The sequence below is a fragment of the Maudiozyma barnettii genome, assembly GCF_903064755.1.
Source record: "Maudiozyma barnettii strain CLIB 1767 genome assembly, contig: KABA2_05, whole genome shotgun sequence".
NCBI classification, from domain to species: domain Eukaryota; kingdom Fungi; phylum Ascomycota; class Saccharomycetes; order Saccharomycetales; family Saccharomycetaceae; genus Maudiozyma; species Maudiozyma barnettii.
The window spans coordinates 182,680-202,729 of NW_024545242.1; the positions used below are offsets into that span (position 1 = coordinate 182,680).

The 20,050-nt window shown below is 34.2% G+C and overlaps 9 protein-coding genes across 9 annotated transcripts; 5 read left to right on the forward strand and 4 right to left on the reverse strand.

The window, feature by feature from the left end:
* Positions 1-47: 47 nt before the first annotated feature.
* Positions 48-2,471, reverse strand: SLX4 (Slx4p; the record flags this gene model as incomplete). The annotated part of the gene is made up of 1 exon (XM_041550727.1): positions 48-2,471. The coding sequence occupies one exon, from the start codon at positions 2,469-2,471 to the stop codon at positions 48-50; it is 2,424 nt and encodes an 807-aa protein (XP_041406661.1).
* Positions 2,472-2,797: 326 nt separating this feature from the next.
* Positions 2,798-4,609, reverse strand: CKI1 (bifunctional choline kinase/ethanolamine kinase CKI1; the record flags this gene model as incomplete). Its single annotated transcript, XM_041550728.1, has 1 exon — positions 2,798-4,609. One exon carries the CDS (start codon positions 4,607-4,609, stop codon positions 2,798-2,800), a length of 1,812 nt encoding a protein of 603 aa, XP_041406662.1.
* Positions 4,610-5,211: 602 nt separating this feature from the next.
* On the forward strand, positions 5,212-6,003 carry USB1 (phosphoric diester hydrolase; the record flags this gene model as incomplete). Its single annotated transcript, XM_041550729.1, has 1 exon — positions 5,212-6,003. The coding sequence occupies one exon, from the start codon at positions 5,212-5,214 to the stop codon at positions 6,001-6,003; it is 792 nt and encodes a 263-aa protein (XP_041406663.1).
* Positions 6,004-6,748: 745 nt separating this feature from the next.
* On the forward strand, positions 6,749-9,052 carry ACE2 (DNA-binding transcription factor ACE2; the record flags this gene model as incomplete). The annotated part of the gene is made up of 1 exon (XM_041550730.1): positions 6,749-9,052. The coding sequence occupies one exon, from the start codon at positions 6,749-6,751 to the stop codon at positions 9,050-9,052; it is 2,304 nt and encodes a 767-aa protein (XP_041406664.1).
* Positions 9,053-9,882: 830 nt separating this feature from the next.
* Positions 9,883-11,271, forward strand: ZRT2 (low-affinity Zn(2+) transporter ZRT2; the record flags this gene model as incomplete). Its single annotated transcript, XM_041550731.1, has 1 exon — positions 9,883-11,271. The coding sequence occupies one exon, from the start codon at positions 9,883-9,885 to the stop codon at positions 11,269-11,271; it is 1,389 nt and encodes a 462-aa protein (XP_041406665.1).
* Positions 11,272-11,570: 299 nt separating this feature from the next.
* DIP2 (snoRNA-binding rRNA-processing protein DIP2) lies at positions 11,571-14,390 on the reverse strand (the record flags this gene model as incomplete). Its single annotated transcript, XM_041550732.1, has 1 exon — positions 11,571-14,390. The coding sequence occupies one exon, from the start codon at positions 14,388-14,390 to the stop codon at positions 11,571-11,573; it is 2,820 nt and encodes a 939-aa protein (XP_041406666.1).
* A 433-nt stretch (positions 14,391-14,823) lies between these two features.
* On the reverse strand, positions 14,824-15,746 carry DCN1 (NEDD8 ligase DCN1; the record flags this gene model as incomplete). The annotated part of the gene is made up of 2 exons (XM_041550733.1): positions 14,824-15,618; positions 15,744-15,746. The coding sequence occupies 2 exons, from the start codon at positions 15,744-15,746 to the stop codon at positions 14,824-14,826; spliced, it is 798 nt and encodes a 265-aa protein (XP_041406667.1).
* Positions 15,747-16,077: 331 nt separating this feature from the next.
* On the forward strand, positions 16,078-18,399 carry APC2 (anaphase promoting complex subunit 2; the record flags this gene model as incomplete). The annotated part of the gene is made up of 1 exon (XM_041550734.1): positions 16,078-18,399. The coding sequence occupies one exon, from the start codon at positions 16,078-16,080 to the stop codon at positions 18,397-18,399; it is 2,322 nt and encodes a 773-aa protein (XP_041406668.1).
* Positions 18,400-18,794: 395 nt separating this feature from the next.
* KABA2_05S02090 (putative amidotransferase) lies at positions 18,795-19,607 on the forward strand (the record flags this gene model as incomplete). The annotated part of the gene is made up of 1 exon (XM_041550735.1): positions 18,795-19,607. One exon carries the CDS (start codon positions 18,795-18,797, stop codon positions 19,605-19,607), a length of 813 nt encoding a protein of 270 aa, XP_041406669.1.
* Positions 19,608-20,050: the final 443 nt, after the last annotated feature.

Sequence of the window (20,050 nt, forward strand, 5' to 3'; positions counted from 1 at the left end):
TCTATCTATGTATCTATCTATATTATAATGTCCTTATTCTTGAATTCTTAACTACGTTTAAGACTGACTCCATTAGCATCCGCCCAGCTCTGTATTGTTGACTCATCTATCAGGTTCACTAAGGGATCCAACTCGTTCAATTCATACATAAATTCTTCCAGTAATATAGGTTGAAAAGTTTGTATTCTCTCTAATAGTGATGGTTCATTCTTAATCAATTTTGTTAGATGATCATATAACACTTGTCTTGTACTAAAATTGCCTGCAACACCAGTAGTTCCAAGAATTTGTGATGCACTCTCTAATGAGCTAATCATCTCACTTTTAGTTCGAACAGGCCTTAATCCAATTTCCTTCATTTGTCTTCTAAGGTCCTGAGCAGAGGATTGTGATACTATTACATTTTCTACTCTTTTAGACTCAGATACTAGCTCTATAGGGGGCTCTGATGTCTCTAGTTGTATTTCTTGTTTTGCAGAATATTTTAATTCAAATATATTACGTTCTTTATCTTCATCACAATTGAGATTTTTATAATTATAAACGTCCGAGTCGTATATTATAGTATCATCAGAATTAACAATAGAGTTCGAATTTGAATCATTTGGGAATTTGAAAGGTAATTCTCCGTTACGTACCCTTTCACAAGCCACGTTCGATAATCTAGCATTAACTATATATTCATCTCGCGAAACGTTATACAATTTATCACTATATGATAATGTTGGGGCTCGCGTGGCAGGTACCTGAATTGTACCGGTGACACTAGTCTGATCGCCTACTTTTCTAGGTGTGCTCTCTTTTGGAATCACAGTCTCAGGTTTAATTGGAGAAATTAACTCATTCGAGACAGTGAATGATGCCTGTGTTAAATCAATCTCATCATCTTTATAATCTTTGGTAGGTTTGGTCAAGGTCTCATTTAATGGTATTAATGTCGGTGATGGTGGTACAAAATTAAACTGATTCAATTTATGTTGTTCCACAGTAGGGAATTCAACCCTCATTTCATCCATACTATCATAAAATATTATATCTTCATCGCAATTCGAGTCATGCTCATTAACTCTTGTTGGATTTGAAACTACATTATCGTCCATCTCAGAAATACTATTAGATTCGATTTCAATAGCATCGGTTTTCTTGTTGGGTGGTTGTACTTCAGCTTCAGTTTTATCTTCATCCAAATTTTTATCGGGAATGTCAACTACTGAGTCGTGGCTAAAATTCCTCAAATCGATACCGTCTCCATGTACAGTATTTTCTTGAGTTATATAAAAGCTTTGTTCGTCACACGAATTTATATTTTCAGCGACATTTTCATCAACAATCAACAGGCTCTTTTCGTGATCTGTTGTATCTTCCATAACTTGTGATAAGGATAATAATTTCATCATATCTGTGCTACTTGCAGAATCATTCTTTTTATTCTGGGTTAGATGCAATTTATTTGGTTGGTACTGTGACATCAACTCTTCAGGTGGCTTCTGAGAGGACCCCCACATATCTAGTGCATCACAATCACCATACAAATAGCAAAAGATATCCTTGACATCTTGGGTATTACTTCTCGGAAAATTCTTCAATATTTGGCAACTAATATTTTTCCATTCTTCAGCATTATATACATCAAACGACTTAGAAGGCTGCAACTGTATTTTACCTCTAGGCTTCTTTTTATCTGCCTCTTGCTGTCCCTTTAATATATCACGAACTTTTCTATGCTTACCAGATAGTTTTTTTAAAAGATCTTGGGCTCTGGTTAATTTAGTAACTTCCTTCTTTTTTACACAAGTTCTAATCTTCTTTTGTTTGGGTTCATCAATCATAGATGATCCAGAGGTCAGTCTACTACTGTTATTTATCGTTGCTGTGTTGCCACCAGAGGTGGATTCAGTATTATTATTTGTAGCATATCTGAATTGACTCAGTTTGCCTTTCATTTCAGAATCACGATTAACTATATCCAATCGACTTTGAATTTGTGTACTAATCAGAAAGTTATCATCTTGTACTATATCATCACTCTTAGCTAGTTCTATACGTGAAACATCGTTGCTCTTAACTTCGACATCTCTAGATTTTAGAACGGATTTGCCATCTCCCACAGGTATATCATTATCGTTCTTGTCATCATTAATAACAATATTCTCAGTTCCTTCAACCTCTATAGGTACTGATGTGTGTTTATCCTCATCATTTACTTCTGGAATAATATTAGACTCAACAGCTATCAATCCCATGGGCTTCACCGGGGAACTTATTCTACTACTACTATATATCCTCCTGTTATCTTCAGGACTTGATGCTGATGACTGTGAAAACTTTAGGGACGGAACCTGTGTACTAATTAGAGCCTCCTCTTCTGGATGTCTTTCTTTTTCTTGAAGTTCTGTAGTCTCTTTCAAATCATTATCAATATTATTACCATTTACTAACTGCAAATTTCGTTGAGCTCTTCTATAATCCATTTTAGATATATTTGTAATATCAAGAAGAGTGACCAAGTTCCATTCGGTTTTATGACTAAAACTATAATTTTGTTATTTTGTATTAATACTGATTATTTTATTAAGATGATATCAATATTTTATAATTAGCTAATTCTCGGTACGCGATTTGTTATATTAATAACGCGATTAAAATTGTAGTACACAATAATATTATTACTAATATAGATACGTGTTGCAATATAGACAAGGAATTTCTCAACACATCTATTATACAATATATACTTTTGTTTAAAATGTGTGACGTAATATGTTATCAAGTAGAAATGTATATTTCTCTGATCTGCTTAGATCATTGTGATATCCAATGCATTCAAATGCGTAATAGTACAATCGGTCTCATCGATGATCCCTAAACCGACCAGATCAGACCAGAACACAGCTATTTTGTCGCTACAATATTTAATATAGTCGAAAGTATCAACATTGACACCATCATCGTCATCATTATCACCATCTTCACCATCGACAACAACTGGTTGGACGGCGTCTTCTGTTCCTTCTGTCTTAATTATATATATCTCACCATTTGGCCCGACTGATTCTTGAAGAGGTTCCTCTTTCTCTGGTTCAAAAGTACCACTTTGTAAAATACCCCATATTGACCAAAATAGCTGTACGGTTGCTCTCCATCTAATTATTGAGTTATAAAAGTACCTAACTTCATTATCAATGATAGTCTTCCTATTTTCCTTATCACCACCTTGTAAATGGGACACATACGAGTATAAAAAGTTTAATATTTGTTCTTTATTTGGGAAAGCATCTGAATTACATCTGTAAGGATAAGCACCGCTGTAATCATGCATCCATTCACTCAAATGGTTAGCAAGATCATAAGCTGCAGGGTTGGGACCGGCATATTCAAAATCAATGACTACAAGTTTTGAATCTTGGCTTTGCTCTAATTTAGTTGGGTTAATAATCTTTTCAACAGAGACGCCAGAAGAAGTTGGAAACAATGAGGAGTTAGAAGTGGCCGAACTAATCGAAGCAGCACTACTATCTATAGAATTTACCATATCTGTACTTTCTACAACTGGTGCAGTAAAAAGTAGATTACCATATTGTGCATCATTGTGGCAAAATACCAAGTGCGGTTTTGTTCTTTCCTGCTTATATAGCCAATCGTGATATTTGTGAATCATTTTTTTAAAATGTTCCCAATTATCACATCTGAATGCTTCTTTTATGTTTTCATCGTTGGTTACCCACTCTTTACCTCTCGTTTCAAGAATGGTTAACCATTTCAATAATTTATTCCAACTTGCAGGTCCACTTTCTATTTCTGAACGTAACAAAGGAACTCCTGAATGTAACTCTTTCATTCGTCTTGCAATTCTTTGCGATGTTTTCCAATCTCTAATATTATCACGTCCTAAAGTACTTGAATTTTCCAGATATTGTTCGAATCTACCGTTTTCAAAACAACCATATAGAGAGGGTCCGATACTTCTAATAGATAACCTTGCTAAAATCTGTAATTCATACTCTCTATCAATGATAGCATCATTATTTTTCCCGTAGACTCTCAATAGAAGGGATGGAATTTTAGGATATTCTACTTTAAATATAGAATTTGTCATTGCACCAGATATCTTGGTTAATGTTAACAAATCAGGGTTTAATTTCGATTCTAAAGAATTTTTAGAATGCCATTTTCTAATGCATAAAATATGAGCAACATTTAGAAGATCTTTCTTCAAATATTCAATAGGTAAAGTACTATCCAAAGTCGCCTTGACGTAGGGAATCTCTATATATTCATTCTTTGATGGGTTTTTGGGATTCATGGAACTAACCGCCACTTTTAACCCACTTAAAATGGGTAGTTTTGATTCTGTGTTTCCATTTGGTTTTGAACTATCATTCAATTCCTCTATATTCAATTTTTGCAAAGAGTCGTTCACTTTGTTTAAATCTAATTCACTATCGCTAAAATCAATAGCAACCTCTTCATTCCTATCGATACTAATCGTCCTAATAAGTCTCTGGGAAGATCTGCTTCTCGTTAGAGAAGACCTTCTCGAGCTGGAAGTTGAACCTGATCTTGAATGATGACCTGTATGCGGTCTCGAATATATTTCACCAGTTGGCATTTTATTGAAAGAATATAAAGCTATATATGAGCGTCTAAGTGCCGGAAATGGATTACTATCTTTCCTGCTGGCTGATTTAAGGGAAATTCAACTTCAATTGTCAAATACGGGTATACTCTTTTCTACAATGAGATAAAGATAACTAAAAACGCAAACAAACTTATGATCACAGGAAGCTCTATCCTTTTATAGATTATACGTCTACTTGACCTTATCTAAACCGTGTGATTAAGTGGAAAGTCCTCTAGTTTAATTTCAATAAGCATGTGAATATTTCTCATGTCAAATTTAGCGAGGATACACTTGACCCACAAGTTTTCGCGATGTCGCGTGGGAAGTGACAGTAAAAACCGAAAACTTAACGAGAAGTGAGTTGTGTGTGGGGAGAGTTAGCGATAGTGTGATGGTAGTAGTAGTAGTAGTAGTAGTCTTCGATGAGGCCAGATCATAGAACCGATATGACGCTTACCAAACAGGGATTGGCTATACGAGATGACTTATTTATAATTTCTTTTTTCATTCAGATAATTAGCAGCTGAAGCTTCCAGAAACTTGAATAACGGAAGTTAACTGAATTAATCGATTGCTTGTTTGATGATTAGATGAATCTATTAAAAGATAGTTATAACTCATCATCAGAGGAAGAAATCAATTTGGCCACTGAGGAGTTACCGATTGTTCCGAATTCTATTTTGAACAAATACCATATTGCTCCGAGTACTAATATTGATAATAATAAGATGAATCGCGGCTCATCGTCTGCTACATTATGGAATACATTTATATATCTCGAGTGGAGACCGAGCGTGAAGGATCGAAGATATTTAGACAAAATATTGAGGTATTATGATAATGTTATGAATCAGAATGGTATCCGTTTAAAATTGGATCCATTATATTGGACAGAACTAGGGTCACCCTGTCCTCTGCATATTTCATTATCACCAAATATACGTCTCAGAGATGTAGCAGATAGAGACAGGCTATTTAAGAGAATGGAACTAGCCATTGAAAGGAGCAAATTGACACCATTTGAAGTCAAATTCGATACTGTACCTAAGTGCGTCAGATCTCTAACAAACCCCAAATCATGTTTCCTAACGTTACCAGTCAATAGAACAACGCGAATGGGTCCAATTACAGAACTTTTCAAGATGATAGAAGAGAGTGAAAAAGGTTTAAATTTGGATATACCCTTCGATTTGAAAATAGCAATGACACATATGTCAATTAGTCAAATGAACCCAGAGAATGGCACCACATTAGAAATGTCGACAATAAACGAAGTCATACAACGTAACGTTTCTAACTTTGATATACCTTCGGTTACTATAAACTCTATCAATATAGATAAGAATAGACAATCACTCTCAATAAGGTTTCCTAATAATTAACACAGATTAATTCACTTATTAAATGATTCCATCTCTCATAATCACGTGACCAAAAATATCATTTTTTTATTTTTCGATCAACTCGTTCCTTTTTGCCTAATACGGTAACTCGTAAATACACGGATTAGGTAAAAAATTAAAGTACTCATTCCTTGAGAAATACATTCTGTTATCGTTTTGAATGGAACTTAGAGAAATATAGATAAATTGGGTAACATATTGGAGTTGGTACGAATAATAAAGAAGAAATAATGTGTTGATTGATAGAAATTAATACATGAAAGCGAATGTAATATTTTTTTCTTGAATTAAAAATCAACAACTCCTTGTTACGTTCAACGTTTATAATAACAACAAACAACAATACTTCTTTTATTCATTTATTTACCACTAACATCCGTTTGTTAAAATAAAGTTATACCCTTAATAACAACCACCTACCATTCAGCTAATATAACTATAAATATTATAATTCTATTAGTGAGTTGTGTTCCATTCATTTAATATATATTTCATTACAAGAGACCTAATAAATAATAATAATAAAAGGATATTGCTCTACAATAGTTCAAGCTTATTGATATAACAAAACATAGTATCCCAAGTATATTTTTTTGTTAACCTTTTTAATCATTCAGGAGAGATTATAAAATACCCATTTTCCCCACCAAAATCGTACCCAAACCCACAGATACATCCGTGAACCATATCAATTTCATATACGATTGAGTAAAACAAATAAGCGATGGATTCTGAAATAAGCTCGTGGCTAATTAATCCACAAAATGTTTTCAACGATAATATTAAAACAAATAGTCGAAACGACGATAGTTTCCAACCACCAAACTTCATGCAAGGGGTCAATGATGAATCATTCTTAAACACTAGTAATAATGCAAGCGGGTTTGACTTGCAAGGGTTCTCAAAACCTTTAGAGTTTCAAGATTCTGCAAAGGGTAATTTAAATCCAACAATGGATAACAATTTTGATTTACAATATAGTGATATAGATAACTTGTTAACCCAAGAATTAAAGGATCTAGATATTCCTATGGCACCTTCTCCAAGTGGCAACGAATTTGATTGGAGGCAAAAAAACATTATTACTACCCCTCAACAAGTTGGATTACAACATAGTAAGAAACCTTCAATGGCTCATAAGAGAGGAATGAGTGGTACTGCAATTTTTGGATTTGCCAACCATAATAAAACATTAAGTATATCAAGTATTCAAAAGACTATCCGTGATATTTCAAAGGATCCAAATCTTAATAGCATTATCAATAATTACAACTCCAATAGTCCAGAGTCGATGGAAATATCAAATTATAATACTTTTTCTGCAAACCCTGTCGATATCATTAAAAATAATAAAAATAGTAACTCTACTAATGAACAATTGAGTCAAATGATTTTGAATCAACAGGAGACATTAAGATTAGAGTTAGAGAAACAAAAAGAGATGAACAAAAAATTAGAGTTACAATTGAGGGAGAATCAATTGCAACAGGAAAAATTACAACAAGTATTACATGAACAAGAGGTCACTACCCAACAACAGCAACAACTGAATAAAGGTATGTCATCTAATTCAGGGTCACCGCTTCGTTCACAAATTGTACCACAAATGATTCGCACCCCAGCTAAGTCACAGAGAGGTCATGGTGAGGATGATCCATTGATTGTCACTAGTAATTCTGCCATGGGAACGTATCAATTCCCGCCTCCACAATCATCTGCGACCTCTCAACAAATGCTGTCTTCACCTACTCTTTCGAACAATATAATCAACGGCTCACCTTCAAAAGGTTACAGCGTAGGACGGACACGTAAGGGTCTCATTCCGAACTTACAATTAGAAGATGGCGAAGATTTTGTCAGAAGTAGTTCAGGAATTCCATCAGCTCCTCCTGCACCAGTCTTTAACACATTTAAGAGTCCCTCCAGATCACCCAATAACGACAACAATATCAGGGATAAATTCGGATCTCCTGAATATTTTGGTGGAATGAAGTCCAGGGATCGTGATATGACTCCATTTACTCCACCATCTATGAACGGATCTACAGAGGGCCGTTTACATACAAAGAAGGAATCTGTATTATCGAGTGCGTCAACCATCCCACAACAGGAAGCATATGACAACCGATCGAAGAATAATAGTAACAACGGACTTCTAGGTCTGGGGATCTCTATGCCCACAATACCAGGTTCTAAAGAGACTACACCAGTCAAATGCAAACTCCCACAAAAACACACTTTCCAGCATACACCAGTGAAAAAAGGTGTAGAGACGTCAAATGGAAGTCCATTAGCAAAACAAATGGCCATTCCTATGATAGAACGAACACCAGAGGTATATACTAGATTACCAGATCCAGTCGAGTTTACACCAAGTCCGAAGAAGATCACTAAGAAACCTACAACGTTACCTCCTGGGTCCATTGACAAATATGTTAAGGAGTTACCGGAGAAACTGTTCCAATGTTTATACCCAGGATGTGGTAAGGCATTCAAACGTCGTTATAACGTTAGATCCCACATTCAAACACATCTACAGGATAGACCTTATCAATGTGACTATGATGGTTGTGGCAAAGCGTTTGTTAGAAACCATGATCTTGTCAGACACAAGAGAACTCACGAAGCAAAAATATATGGATGTCCCTGTGGTAAACGTTTTAGTAAAGAAAGCAGTCTTTTAAATCATAGAGGTAAAATGATATGTAGTGGGGGTAAAAAATTCGATACATGTATTACTAAATCGTCGTCACCATCCAAACGTTATGACTATGATGAGAACAATGTTAATAGTAACTATGGTGCTGAGCACCAGAGTCCCGTCAAGACAAACATCGAGAGAGACAAGCGTGGCTACGTTCTGGCAAAGATGGATGAACAATTGTCGAAGGATATTGAGAAATATGGTTTGTTAAACCCTCCACAGGAAGTAATATCCCGCTCCACGCCAACCAAAATGCGTGCAATGGCTGGCAATATGTTTGTGACAACCCCACCATCCAGTTTCAGTGACTTGGAATCTCCATAGTTTCCTCAAAAAACAACAACAAACAAACTAAAACTGAACGCACTCACTCAAATATTATATATACTCCACGCCCTAAGTAAAGTATATTTTAAATATATTCCTTTGAAAATCTTGAATTACTAATAGTTAAAACAATTCCTCCTTCGATGATATATTCAGTATTATTCAAAATCTGGATGAGCACGTGACACTTACCTCCCCAGATCATACCACACGGCGCCCACCCACCCTATCCGTCATGACCTCGACGGTCCCCGTTTTCCATTCAAATTTTTCGCTCAAAGGACCTCCATGACCTCGACGGTAAAACGAAGAAATCCTGGTTGCTTTCCGCTAAGCACAGAGGATCAGCGCACGAGTGAGGGGGCGGCGAATACCAAAAGCGTTCCAAGGGATAAAGAAAATTAGAGTCCCCATGGCTCTCTTAATCTCTCACACTGTTTGTGTTTATTTGCTTTGGGAAAATTGATGCGCAAAGGAAATCTGCTTAGCTGATGTCGCTAATTTATGCTGTTGCCACTATGTGAGGCCCTCTGTAAATCAAACTACCGTCGTGAAATTTCAAAGTTGCACTAAGCAGACCAGTTCAAGCCAACGTTGGAAAATACATACAGGAAAGGAATTAGGTAATCCGATTTAAATATATATCTATATATATATAATTGAATTGACAATATTGTTCTTGACATTTGGAATCGACATCGAAGTGGTTAAACGTTCTAAGGGCTTTTGGCTATTACTTACATTTTATATTAGTTTCTGAAAGATACATACATATAATCTCAAATATCCAATTCAATTTATAATATAACATAAACTCCCACATCTATATGATAGATTTAATCATTAGGGATTCACCCACAGATACATGTCAAACAGTAAGTGAATACAATGGCCATCAAAATATACGGATCCTTGCCGTCTTCATAATTATGATATCATCGGGCCTCGGGGTCTATTTCCCAATCCTTTCCTCTACATATTCATTCATACGACTTCCTGATTGGTGTTTCTTTATCGCAAAATTTTTCGGTTCAGGAGTCATCGTAGCCACTGCTTTTATTCATTTATTACAACCGGCATCGGAAGCTCTAGGGAATGATTGTCTAGGTGGAACTTTCGAAGAGTATCCCTGGGCTTTTGGGATTTGTTTGATGTCTTTATTCTTATTATTCTTCACGGAAATCGTCACACATTATTACGTGACGAAAGCAATGGGTGGAGATCCTCATGATCATGATGGAATAATGGAAAAAGACGATAATGATTCGAGTTTATCTCATGATGATAGTTTAGACATTTCAACTTCATCGAATCTTAATAATATGACTAATGAAAATAACAGTAATAATAACAACATAGAAGTCTTCTACAATAGAGAAGTAAGTAATATCGATGGAGGTATTATTAATGATACAAATAATCTCAACATTGACGATAATAACAATAACGATAATAGAAACTTTGGAGACCTGAGTATATTGAAGAAAGAGCAATATACCGAACATAACTATGAATATAACCAGAACGTAGATAGAGAAACTGGATACTTTGACGATTATAAATTGGATCTGGAGTCTGGAATGAATATCCCAACTAGAGCCACTCAAAAACCATTGAGTAAATTGGTCTCTGTTCCCGGCCAGGATCACTATGGCCATGACGAAGACCATCAGGATGTATCCCAGATTGGTACACCAGTGAACCAAAAGGAGAGAGAACAATATCTGAATCAGATCTTCTCAGTGACAATTTTGGAATTTGGTATCATTTTCCATTCTGTCTTTGTTGGTCTGTCACTTTCTGTCTCTGGTGAAGAGTTTGAAACATTGTTCATCGTGTTAACATTTCATCAAATGTTCGAAGGGCTAGGTCTAGGGACTAGAATTGCAGAGACTCCCTGGCCTGCAAGTAAAAGACTCACACCTTGGTTCATGGGTCTTGCATTTACGTTAACATCACCAATCGCGGCTGCGATTGGTATCGGTGTTCGTAACTCCTTTTTACCAGGTTCAAGAACAGCTTTGATTACAAACGGTATCTTTGATTCAATTTCTTCTGGTATTTTAATCTACACTGGTCTTGTGGAACTAATGGCTCACGAATTCTTATATTCAAACCAATTTAAAGGTCCTGAAGGTTTTAAAAGAATGCTCTGTGCTTATTTTATTATGTGCTGCGGTGCAGCACTAATGGCACTATTAGGTAAATGGGCATAACCATTACCATTACATTTTAACGAATTCCCCTCCCTCCAAAAACAACAACATCAAATTATAAACAGATATACACATATTCCCATTTCCAATTTTCTTTTATGATCACTATATTACTATTTTATACATATGCATTCATCCTATTTATTTAACTTCATACATATCTTTTTTTTATGTACACATCATGTTAATGAAATTATTTTATTTATTATCTTTTATTATTTTTTTTTTGAATTATGCACTAGTATATTTATATATATATATGTATAAATATTTATAATATTTTTCTTATTTTAATGAAACTACACCAAAGTCTCAAAGACTCTCTTCTTCTTACCCTTTTCTTCTTCCTTTCTTTGTTCATACTCATCAACGAACTCAAAGTTATGTCTCAAGTTCCATTGTTGTTTCACAAATTTCAAACCTTGAACATTGAAGCCTAAATTGTCCTCGTTCTCTTGTAATTTGTTTCTCAATTGTGTTTTCACTCTAGTGATTTGTAATTTCAAAGTTTCATTCTTTTGGGCCACCAATTCTTTTTGGTTATATCTTATCACAAAGAATAAATTCTTACAGATTAATGGTAGATGATTACTGCTTAATCTAGGATCAGCTAATGCAATATCGATAAATTGTAAAAATTTCAAAGTGTAGGAAAATGGGAACACTAACAAAGCATCTTCCATTTGCGAAGGTTTAATTCTTACCAAAGTATCCATAATATATTCTGTTGGAGATTTCTTTATTGCCAACAATATAGCATTAGCCTGTGGAGAAATTGGTGCTTCACCAGCTTTCTTCTTTTTCCATTTTTTCATCTCCCTATCATATGTTTTCTTCTTTTCAATTTCAGATATACCTAGATCAAGAGCCTCCATCAGTCTTTCACTGGCCTTTAAGGACTCAATTGTTTGTTTGTGGACGTCAGATGATTCATCGTCTTGAGCATCACCAGAATCTTTATTAAAGGCGGCATCACCATGACCTTCTTCTAATGAATTTAATAACGTTTCTTCATATTGTTCTTCCATCTCTTTGTCTCTTTCTTCCTCTAAGAAAACTTCATCTTCGGTTTCAGCCCATACTCTAATACTATGATCATGAGAAGTCGATACCACGAACGATGCATCATTTGCCATAGCCAAAGCCCACACTTCACTTTGATGACCAGCCAATTTTTGAATACATTCAAACTTATCACCATCCCAATACTTGACTAAACCATCCTTGGAACAACTAAAGAAGTTGTGGGACTCAGGAACAAATTTGACATTCATAATAGAATCTTGATGTGCGAAAAGAGATTTGTGACAATCACCAAAATCCAGACCCCAAATCTTAATATTTTTATCAGCAGAAGATGTAATCACTAATTTGGAATCAAATGAAATATCAATTGACAACACAGGTAATTTATGACCGTATAAACTTAAGAAAAATTTCATAGTATCCATGAAGAAAATCTTCACTGTGTTATCTAATAATGAAACTGCCAAATATTTATCATCTGGAGATAATTTAATATTTAAGATATCATCATTTAATTCCATAGTGGTATCGTGATGCAATTTTAATGCGTTGACAAACTTGTCTGTGGTCCCCGGAATAAGCTGTTGATCTAATTTAAATTCCCAGAATTTCACTGTTTTATCAGCAGATCCAGTGACAAGTTTCTTACCATCATTAGTAATATCTAAGGACCAGATGGCAGCATCATGTGCATCTTCAATATTTTCCAGTTGGGTAGAAGTAGCAAGATCATATAGTTGTAACTCACCATTTCTAGTACCAACCATGACTAATAAACCACCTGGTAAAAACTTACATGTTAATGCAAATCCACATTCAAAGGTCCTTATGCATAGTTTAGTTTTTATATTCCAAATTTTCAATAGACCATTAGAAGCTGTTGCCAACAATTTTGTATCATCACTAATATCAATTGCTCTAATATCAGTTCGTAGACCTTGTAATTCTATGGAATGTAGTTTAATTGGTGCTGGTTGGGTTGGATCCCTCTTTTCATAAGGAATGGAATAATATTCGATAGTATTACTAGATGTTGTGACCACCAAGTCCAACTTTGAATGAGTTGTGTATGTCCAACAAGCTGATTTCACCTTAAATAATGATCTTACAATTTGGAATGGATGCATTAACAAGGAAACATATGAGTTTTTAATATTTAATGAAATTTCTTCTTCTGCCATTCCCTTTTCTAGTAATCTCTTTTCTCTTTTTTTCAATGCTCTTGCAATTTCTTCGTCCTTTCTAATTCTAAACACTTCAATTGTCTTGTCAGCATTTTGGATGAAGAAGAATGTAACACCATCAGTGGTAGTCTTGAATTGAATATCCAAACCTCTTTGTTTACTTTGCTTTTCATGAATACCTTTCTCCAATAGCATCATACCATTATTCCCTTCTAAGTTTAATTGCCAGATTTTTACTTGGGAATCAGAACCTGTTGTGACAACCAAATCGTTGTGAATACCCAGACTCCAACATTCACCTGTATGTGCGATATGTGTTTCAACACATTGTTGAATCTTTAAATCCCAGATTTTGATCAAACCGTCCTTAGAGGTACTAATCAACCAATTTTCATCTTTACACCACAAACCTGTTATATTATCTTTATGAGATCTCAATTTATAAAGACCAACTTCACTAACCAAATCCCATACAATAATATTAGAATCTCTGGAACCAGATATCAACCTGGTACCAGTAACGTCAAATTCTAATGCCGTAATAGCAGACTTGTGACCATTGAAACTCAACAAGACAGATTTTGACATCAAATCCCATACTTTGATAACACCATCAGCATAACCAGTGGCTAACAAATTCGTGTCCTTATGATATTTCAAATATGTGACTTCTGCAGGTTTGGTAGACTTAGCATCGATAGAACCTAATGGAATACCATCGGTTAAGAAGCTATCCAGTTCACCAGTTTTAATGTTCCATATGTTTATATTTTCTAGAGCACTGGTAATAATTTTACCTGGATTGGTAGATCTTTCGGTAGACGTAGGTGGAATCCAAACGGAGTTAGCGTTAGAGTCAATAACACCAAATACGGAATCCTGTTCGAAACGCTGGTAAGATTTAACCATCTTAGCACAGTGTGTAGTTCTTGGGTTGGATATATGTTATTTTTATGTCTAAAGAGTCGTTCCAATTATAATTAAACATTCAATATCTCGTATTTTATGTGTGTCTCTCTACTAAGTATTTTAACTTTATTTTTGCGATGAGCTTCGATTCAAAATTTCACTTTTAATTTTTTCAGCGACGAAAAATTTTCAGAAGGAGTTACCCGGGGATATGCATTACTGGTCATGTGATGGAAACCCAGAAAAGTAGTATTGTTGTAATGCCTATTATAGTAAAATCATTATCCTAACCTAATAACCCATTAAAGCCATTAATTTTTCAATAATACATATAATAATTACTGGAATTATGGATAAAGAACCGACAAATATGAAAAAAGGAATAAATTCTATAAGATATATATATACATATAAATGTTGGCAAACCAATTTTCTATATTCCTTTTGTTTCTTGAAGGTATTCATAAAATTCGTCAAATATGTATGGCCAAGGATCATTCTCATCATAGTCTTCTGCAACTGAATCAACAGTAGGATATCTTTTAAAGAATTCCAAGAGCATCATCCAGCAATCTTTGGTGATATCATTTTGATTTTCTGTCTCCAAGAATATCACCCAGTCGGCAAATAATTTTGGATCTATCTTTAGTACAGCATTTCTCTCTAAATCCTGACAAAAATATAATTTCCAATATTCAATTGCAGTATTAAGATCCAACATTTTTGCATCATCGTCAATAATCAAATCAAATGTATAATTATATATCTCAGCAAGATACTTTGAATCAGAAACTAATTTATTCTTCAAATCTTGCATTACTATTTTCATTTCGTCTATGCGTGAACATCCTTGCACATACCAATTAGATAAAAACTGGTCCTTAGTAATTGGATCAGTCAATTTATTCCAATCAAGTAACTTGGCCAAACATATTGTTACTATATCTTCAAGTTTCAGTCCCAAATCAGTAATAAATGCCATCACACCTTCAATGTCGATTTCATCTCCATTTGGTGAATATTTATTAAACATATCTATCAACTCTTGAGGATATTTGACATCCTTTGGTATGGTGTCGACAAATCCGCCCAATTCTGAATCATAAAAATCATTCAGTGCATAATCAATTTGCCATTGATTCCTTTGTAAATATTTTTTGGCCAATTTAGGTGTGCACTCAGTTAAAGATATGAATCTCTGAATTTTGTTTTCCTCATGTGAGCTTTTCTAATTTGACAACATTCTATTTAGGACCCCTGTTATAATGGGTTATCTCTTGGCTGTTAGTATTGATATTGTTCTTAAGTGAAGGAAGTTTTGTCATTAAACGTGTATACCATCATGGTACATACCATATTATATCATAGATATTAGTTGTTGGCTTCCTGGTTTTGAGTACCTTCATAACATTCCTATGATTTAACTGGAGACTTTACCTGTTCTTTAGTCTCTTATGCATTGTGTGACATTTGTTAGTTAATCTCATCCTCTTTGTTTTTTTTTCCCTTTTTCTTCCGTTATAATAATTAGTAAATAATTGATTTTAGTACACATAAACTTCAAAAAGAAAATTAATAAAAGGTAAGAAGTTCATTAACGCCAGCATCCCTAAAACATTACTCTAACGAGATATAATTTTAAATTAGGTAGAAGTTCTGTAATTGAATAATGAAATAAGAGAAGCTAATGTCTCTTGAACAATTGCTCTACAAATTTCTTCCGTCCGACGAATATAACGATGATCTGGACACGTTACTGATGTGGCTACAGCCACAGGGTCATCAAAATCGACCACCGTCATTAAGGGTGAAACAATGCATTAGAAAAATATCCGAGGTACATTCACCCGAATTTCCAAAAGTATTAAATGAATACTACATGAATATTGTACGATCTGAATATTTGAAAATGATAGATATGACTGGAACAGATCCTCTGTTGAAATTTAATTCGATTTTATCATTAGAAAAAAACCTTAGCTATCCTTGCACATACATAATGATGTTTCAACAGGAATTTGTACAAGTGTTAAATGCTCTGCGACATTATATTGTGGATAATTACCCAACCTTTCGTAAATCACTAATATCTAATATTCGGCAACTTAGTTTGAATGATGATTTCGATTTAGTGGAGAGTTATGTTGATTGGATTGATGCATCACATGCAATTTGTCTGTCATCTAAGGATGTTATACTCGATGTGATTGTTGAGAAAATATATATCATGTGTGAAAGATACATCAAGGGCAAATGGACCAATCGATATCTGGTGATGGAGACGTTTAATAAATTTATAGAGACATATTGGAGTCATTTCACAAAATTACTGGATTGTTCTGAGAATGATCACAATCTTACGACAACCGTTTTTAATTGTTTTGAAAATACGTTTATAAGTATAAGGACAGATGAAATTTATGACATATTTATTAACTCATATCCATCTTCCAAACCAACTATTTTAGAACTCAAGAAAACTCTGCGGAATAATAATAACAAAATGAAGAACCATAACAAGATAATACAACAATATTTAAAGAATTTCAATAAAAATATATTGAACCCAAGTGTCACTACGGTAGATGCCTTGTTAGCATATATTAGGAGTATAGAATGCTTCTCAATATTAGATCCGTCAAACAGATATTTAAAAACGTTGAAAAATTTCATTAGGCCAAATCTACAACAAAGGAAGGATTTGATCAACATATTGTTATATGCTATATTAAACCTCGAAGAGTCTGAATTCAAAGATTTAGGGATAGTCTATGTAAAGGATATTGATAAATTGACAAAGGAGTTATCCAGTAATCATCAAAGAAATATTGATAATTTTGATCGGACTGATCAAATATACAATGAACAAAAGAGGAATTCTACTGATTATATTCAAAGAACTGGCATTAGTTTAGGAGATACCCAAGAAATCTATGACGATATACATTCCAACATTAACGATAATGACAAAAATAATAATGGTAAACTAATATATGAAAATATATTGAAACAATTTTTAATATGGGTACCTGAACCTAATAATATTGAAGGAAACTCAGCAAATAATGCTAATAATGAAAATAATGACATTGATGATAATACAGATGGCAATATTTCGATGCTCAGTACGAATGATGATTCACAGATGCTAAGTGCATCATCCAAAGACGGTTCATCACATTTACTAGACATATTGCTAGAATTATGTGAAAGTAGAGAGTTATTTATTTCGGAGTTTTTAAAAATAGTCACTAAAAAATTATTGACTTTAAAATCGTATCGTTTGGATTCTAAATGGATGAAATGTTTACAAATGATTAGAGACAAGTATGCAGTGAATAGTTCAAACATTATTTCTGAAGAGGAAATTGGAGCGTTCGGTACAAATTCTAACGATAACGGAAATAATATTGATAATGGCAACAGGGGAAGAAACACTAATGGATACATTGATGATTTTACATCTAACTTGAATAAGATTGGTGTCATGATATATGATATGCAAATGAGTCAACGCATATATAATAAGATTCAACTTACAAATACGATACCTCATAACGAAAACTATATGATATTTCCTAAATTCATCACTCCATTATACTGGGAGCCAGAAAATGTTGCCATCGAAGATCAAATAGATAATAGATTAACTTCAAATAAATTTCCATACAATTCAGAAGTCCAGGATGAAATATTAAAATATGCATATGAATTTTCAAGATTGGAACCTGACAAAGCTTTGCATTTGTGTAGAGATAAAGGCATTATGACAATAGAGATTGATCTTGTGGGCAAAGGGAAAATTCCTCTAACAGTCACAATGCCTCAATATTCTGTAATTAACAAATTTGACGGAAACAACGGTGTTACAGGGTTATCTCTCGAACAATTGATTGAGGAGACACGTATATCCAAGGATGAACTCCTCACGATATTACGTTTCTGGGTCGAAAGGCATGTCTTGCTGTACGATATACACACAGAGAAGTATGTGACGAATGAAACCTGATAGAACAATGGCTAATGATCGAACGAACACAGGTGAACAATATAAATATACATGGGGGTAAGTATATACAATTTATGACAAATATTGTCTTATTGTTTCTTCATCGATTGGTACTTTCATCCCTGCTTATCTTTATGTTGACGGGAAACAAAAAGTGGAAAAAAAAGCAAATGAAAGAATGGCTTACAGAGAAGAAGCGAAGAAAAGAAAGTGTCAATTTCCATTAGCGATCGATTAACCAAGACACCTTGAAAAGTTTTTGCTTATCAAATGAACAATATATAAACAAACAATATATAAATGATAGCTCGACGCATGAAATAAGAATTGAAATCAAAATTTTCTTCTTTACAATTTGACAAATTCAATTGTAAATTAAATAAGACCGCTAAACAATGACTACTTCCCATAAGAAAATTGCGATTTTCTATACTGATCATGACGACGAATGGACTGATCCCTATGGTAATTTCGTGGACATGGCTCAGAAATTGTTAAATGAGACCAAGGATCATCCATCAGATGTTGAATATAAGATGTTCCACATTTATAACAACGAATTTCCAACGTTAGAAGAATTAGGTAGTGTGGATGAGATGGGAGACAGTAATTATATTGGGATATTCATTACAGGATCTCGTTATGATTCCTTCGATCAAACCACCGAATGGATCATTAAATTCAGAACAATGTTGGATCATCTATTGAATGATAATGATGAAAATAATCCATACCCACCTATTGTTGGTATCTGTTTCGGCCACCAAGCCATTGCTAAGACATTAGGTTGTAATGTCGATAGAAACCCGTTGGGATTCGAAGGTGGTGTGGTTCCTATCGATCTTAATGAAACAGGCCAAACGATCTTTGGAACAACCCAATTACACCTCTCTGAAGTTCATAATGATATAGTATTTGATGCGCCAAAGGAGAAGGGATACATGAATTGGGGTTCTTCCGACAAATGTAAGATTCAAGGTTTATACAAGGAACACAAATTATTAACATTCCAGGGACATCCTGAGTTTGTCAATGAGATAGCTGCGAAGGGTGTAGAGAAGACAAGAGCTAAATTGAAAGGTAGTGATACAAAGGGTATCAACACAGATGCTCAGTTAGATGAAATGGTTGCAAATACCAAAAAATATCAGAACGATGGAAAACTAGCCTCTAGTAAAATATGGCAACTGTTCTCGCAAATATTATAGTCCTCGTCATGCAAGGTTCCAAAGCCTAAAGCCTAAAACTAAACCTCACGCTCGCTGGTGCGTTACCTACATAAATAAACATCATTACATATCATAATAAACGTAATATAATATAAAAATACCATAATAACTAGACAATCTCACCACTGCACTCTTTCCGACCTCTGATTTGTCACTTCCACAACTACCACCACTTCTACTATCACTAATATTAATAGTATTATTAATCAATTTACCCACCAAATCTACTCAGTTTCTGTTTCAATTAGTTTACCTTTTATGGTAAATTATGAAAAGTGATAAAAAGTGCTCTCCCTTTCTCTTGCGCCGCGTTGTTTTTGCTTACTGCCAGTTACAATATTTCAAAGGGCGGCGGAGCTTCTAATGCCTCTTTTTTTCTTTCGAATTTAATTTCTCAGTATATAAAGGGAAAGGTTCTGGAA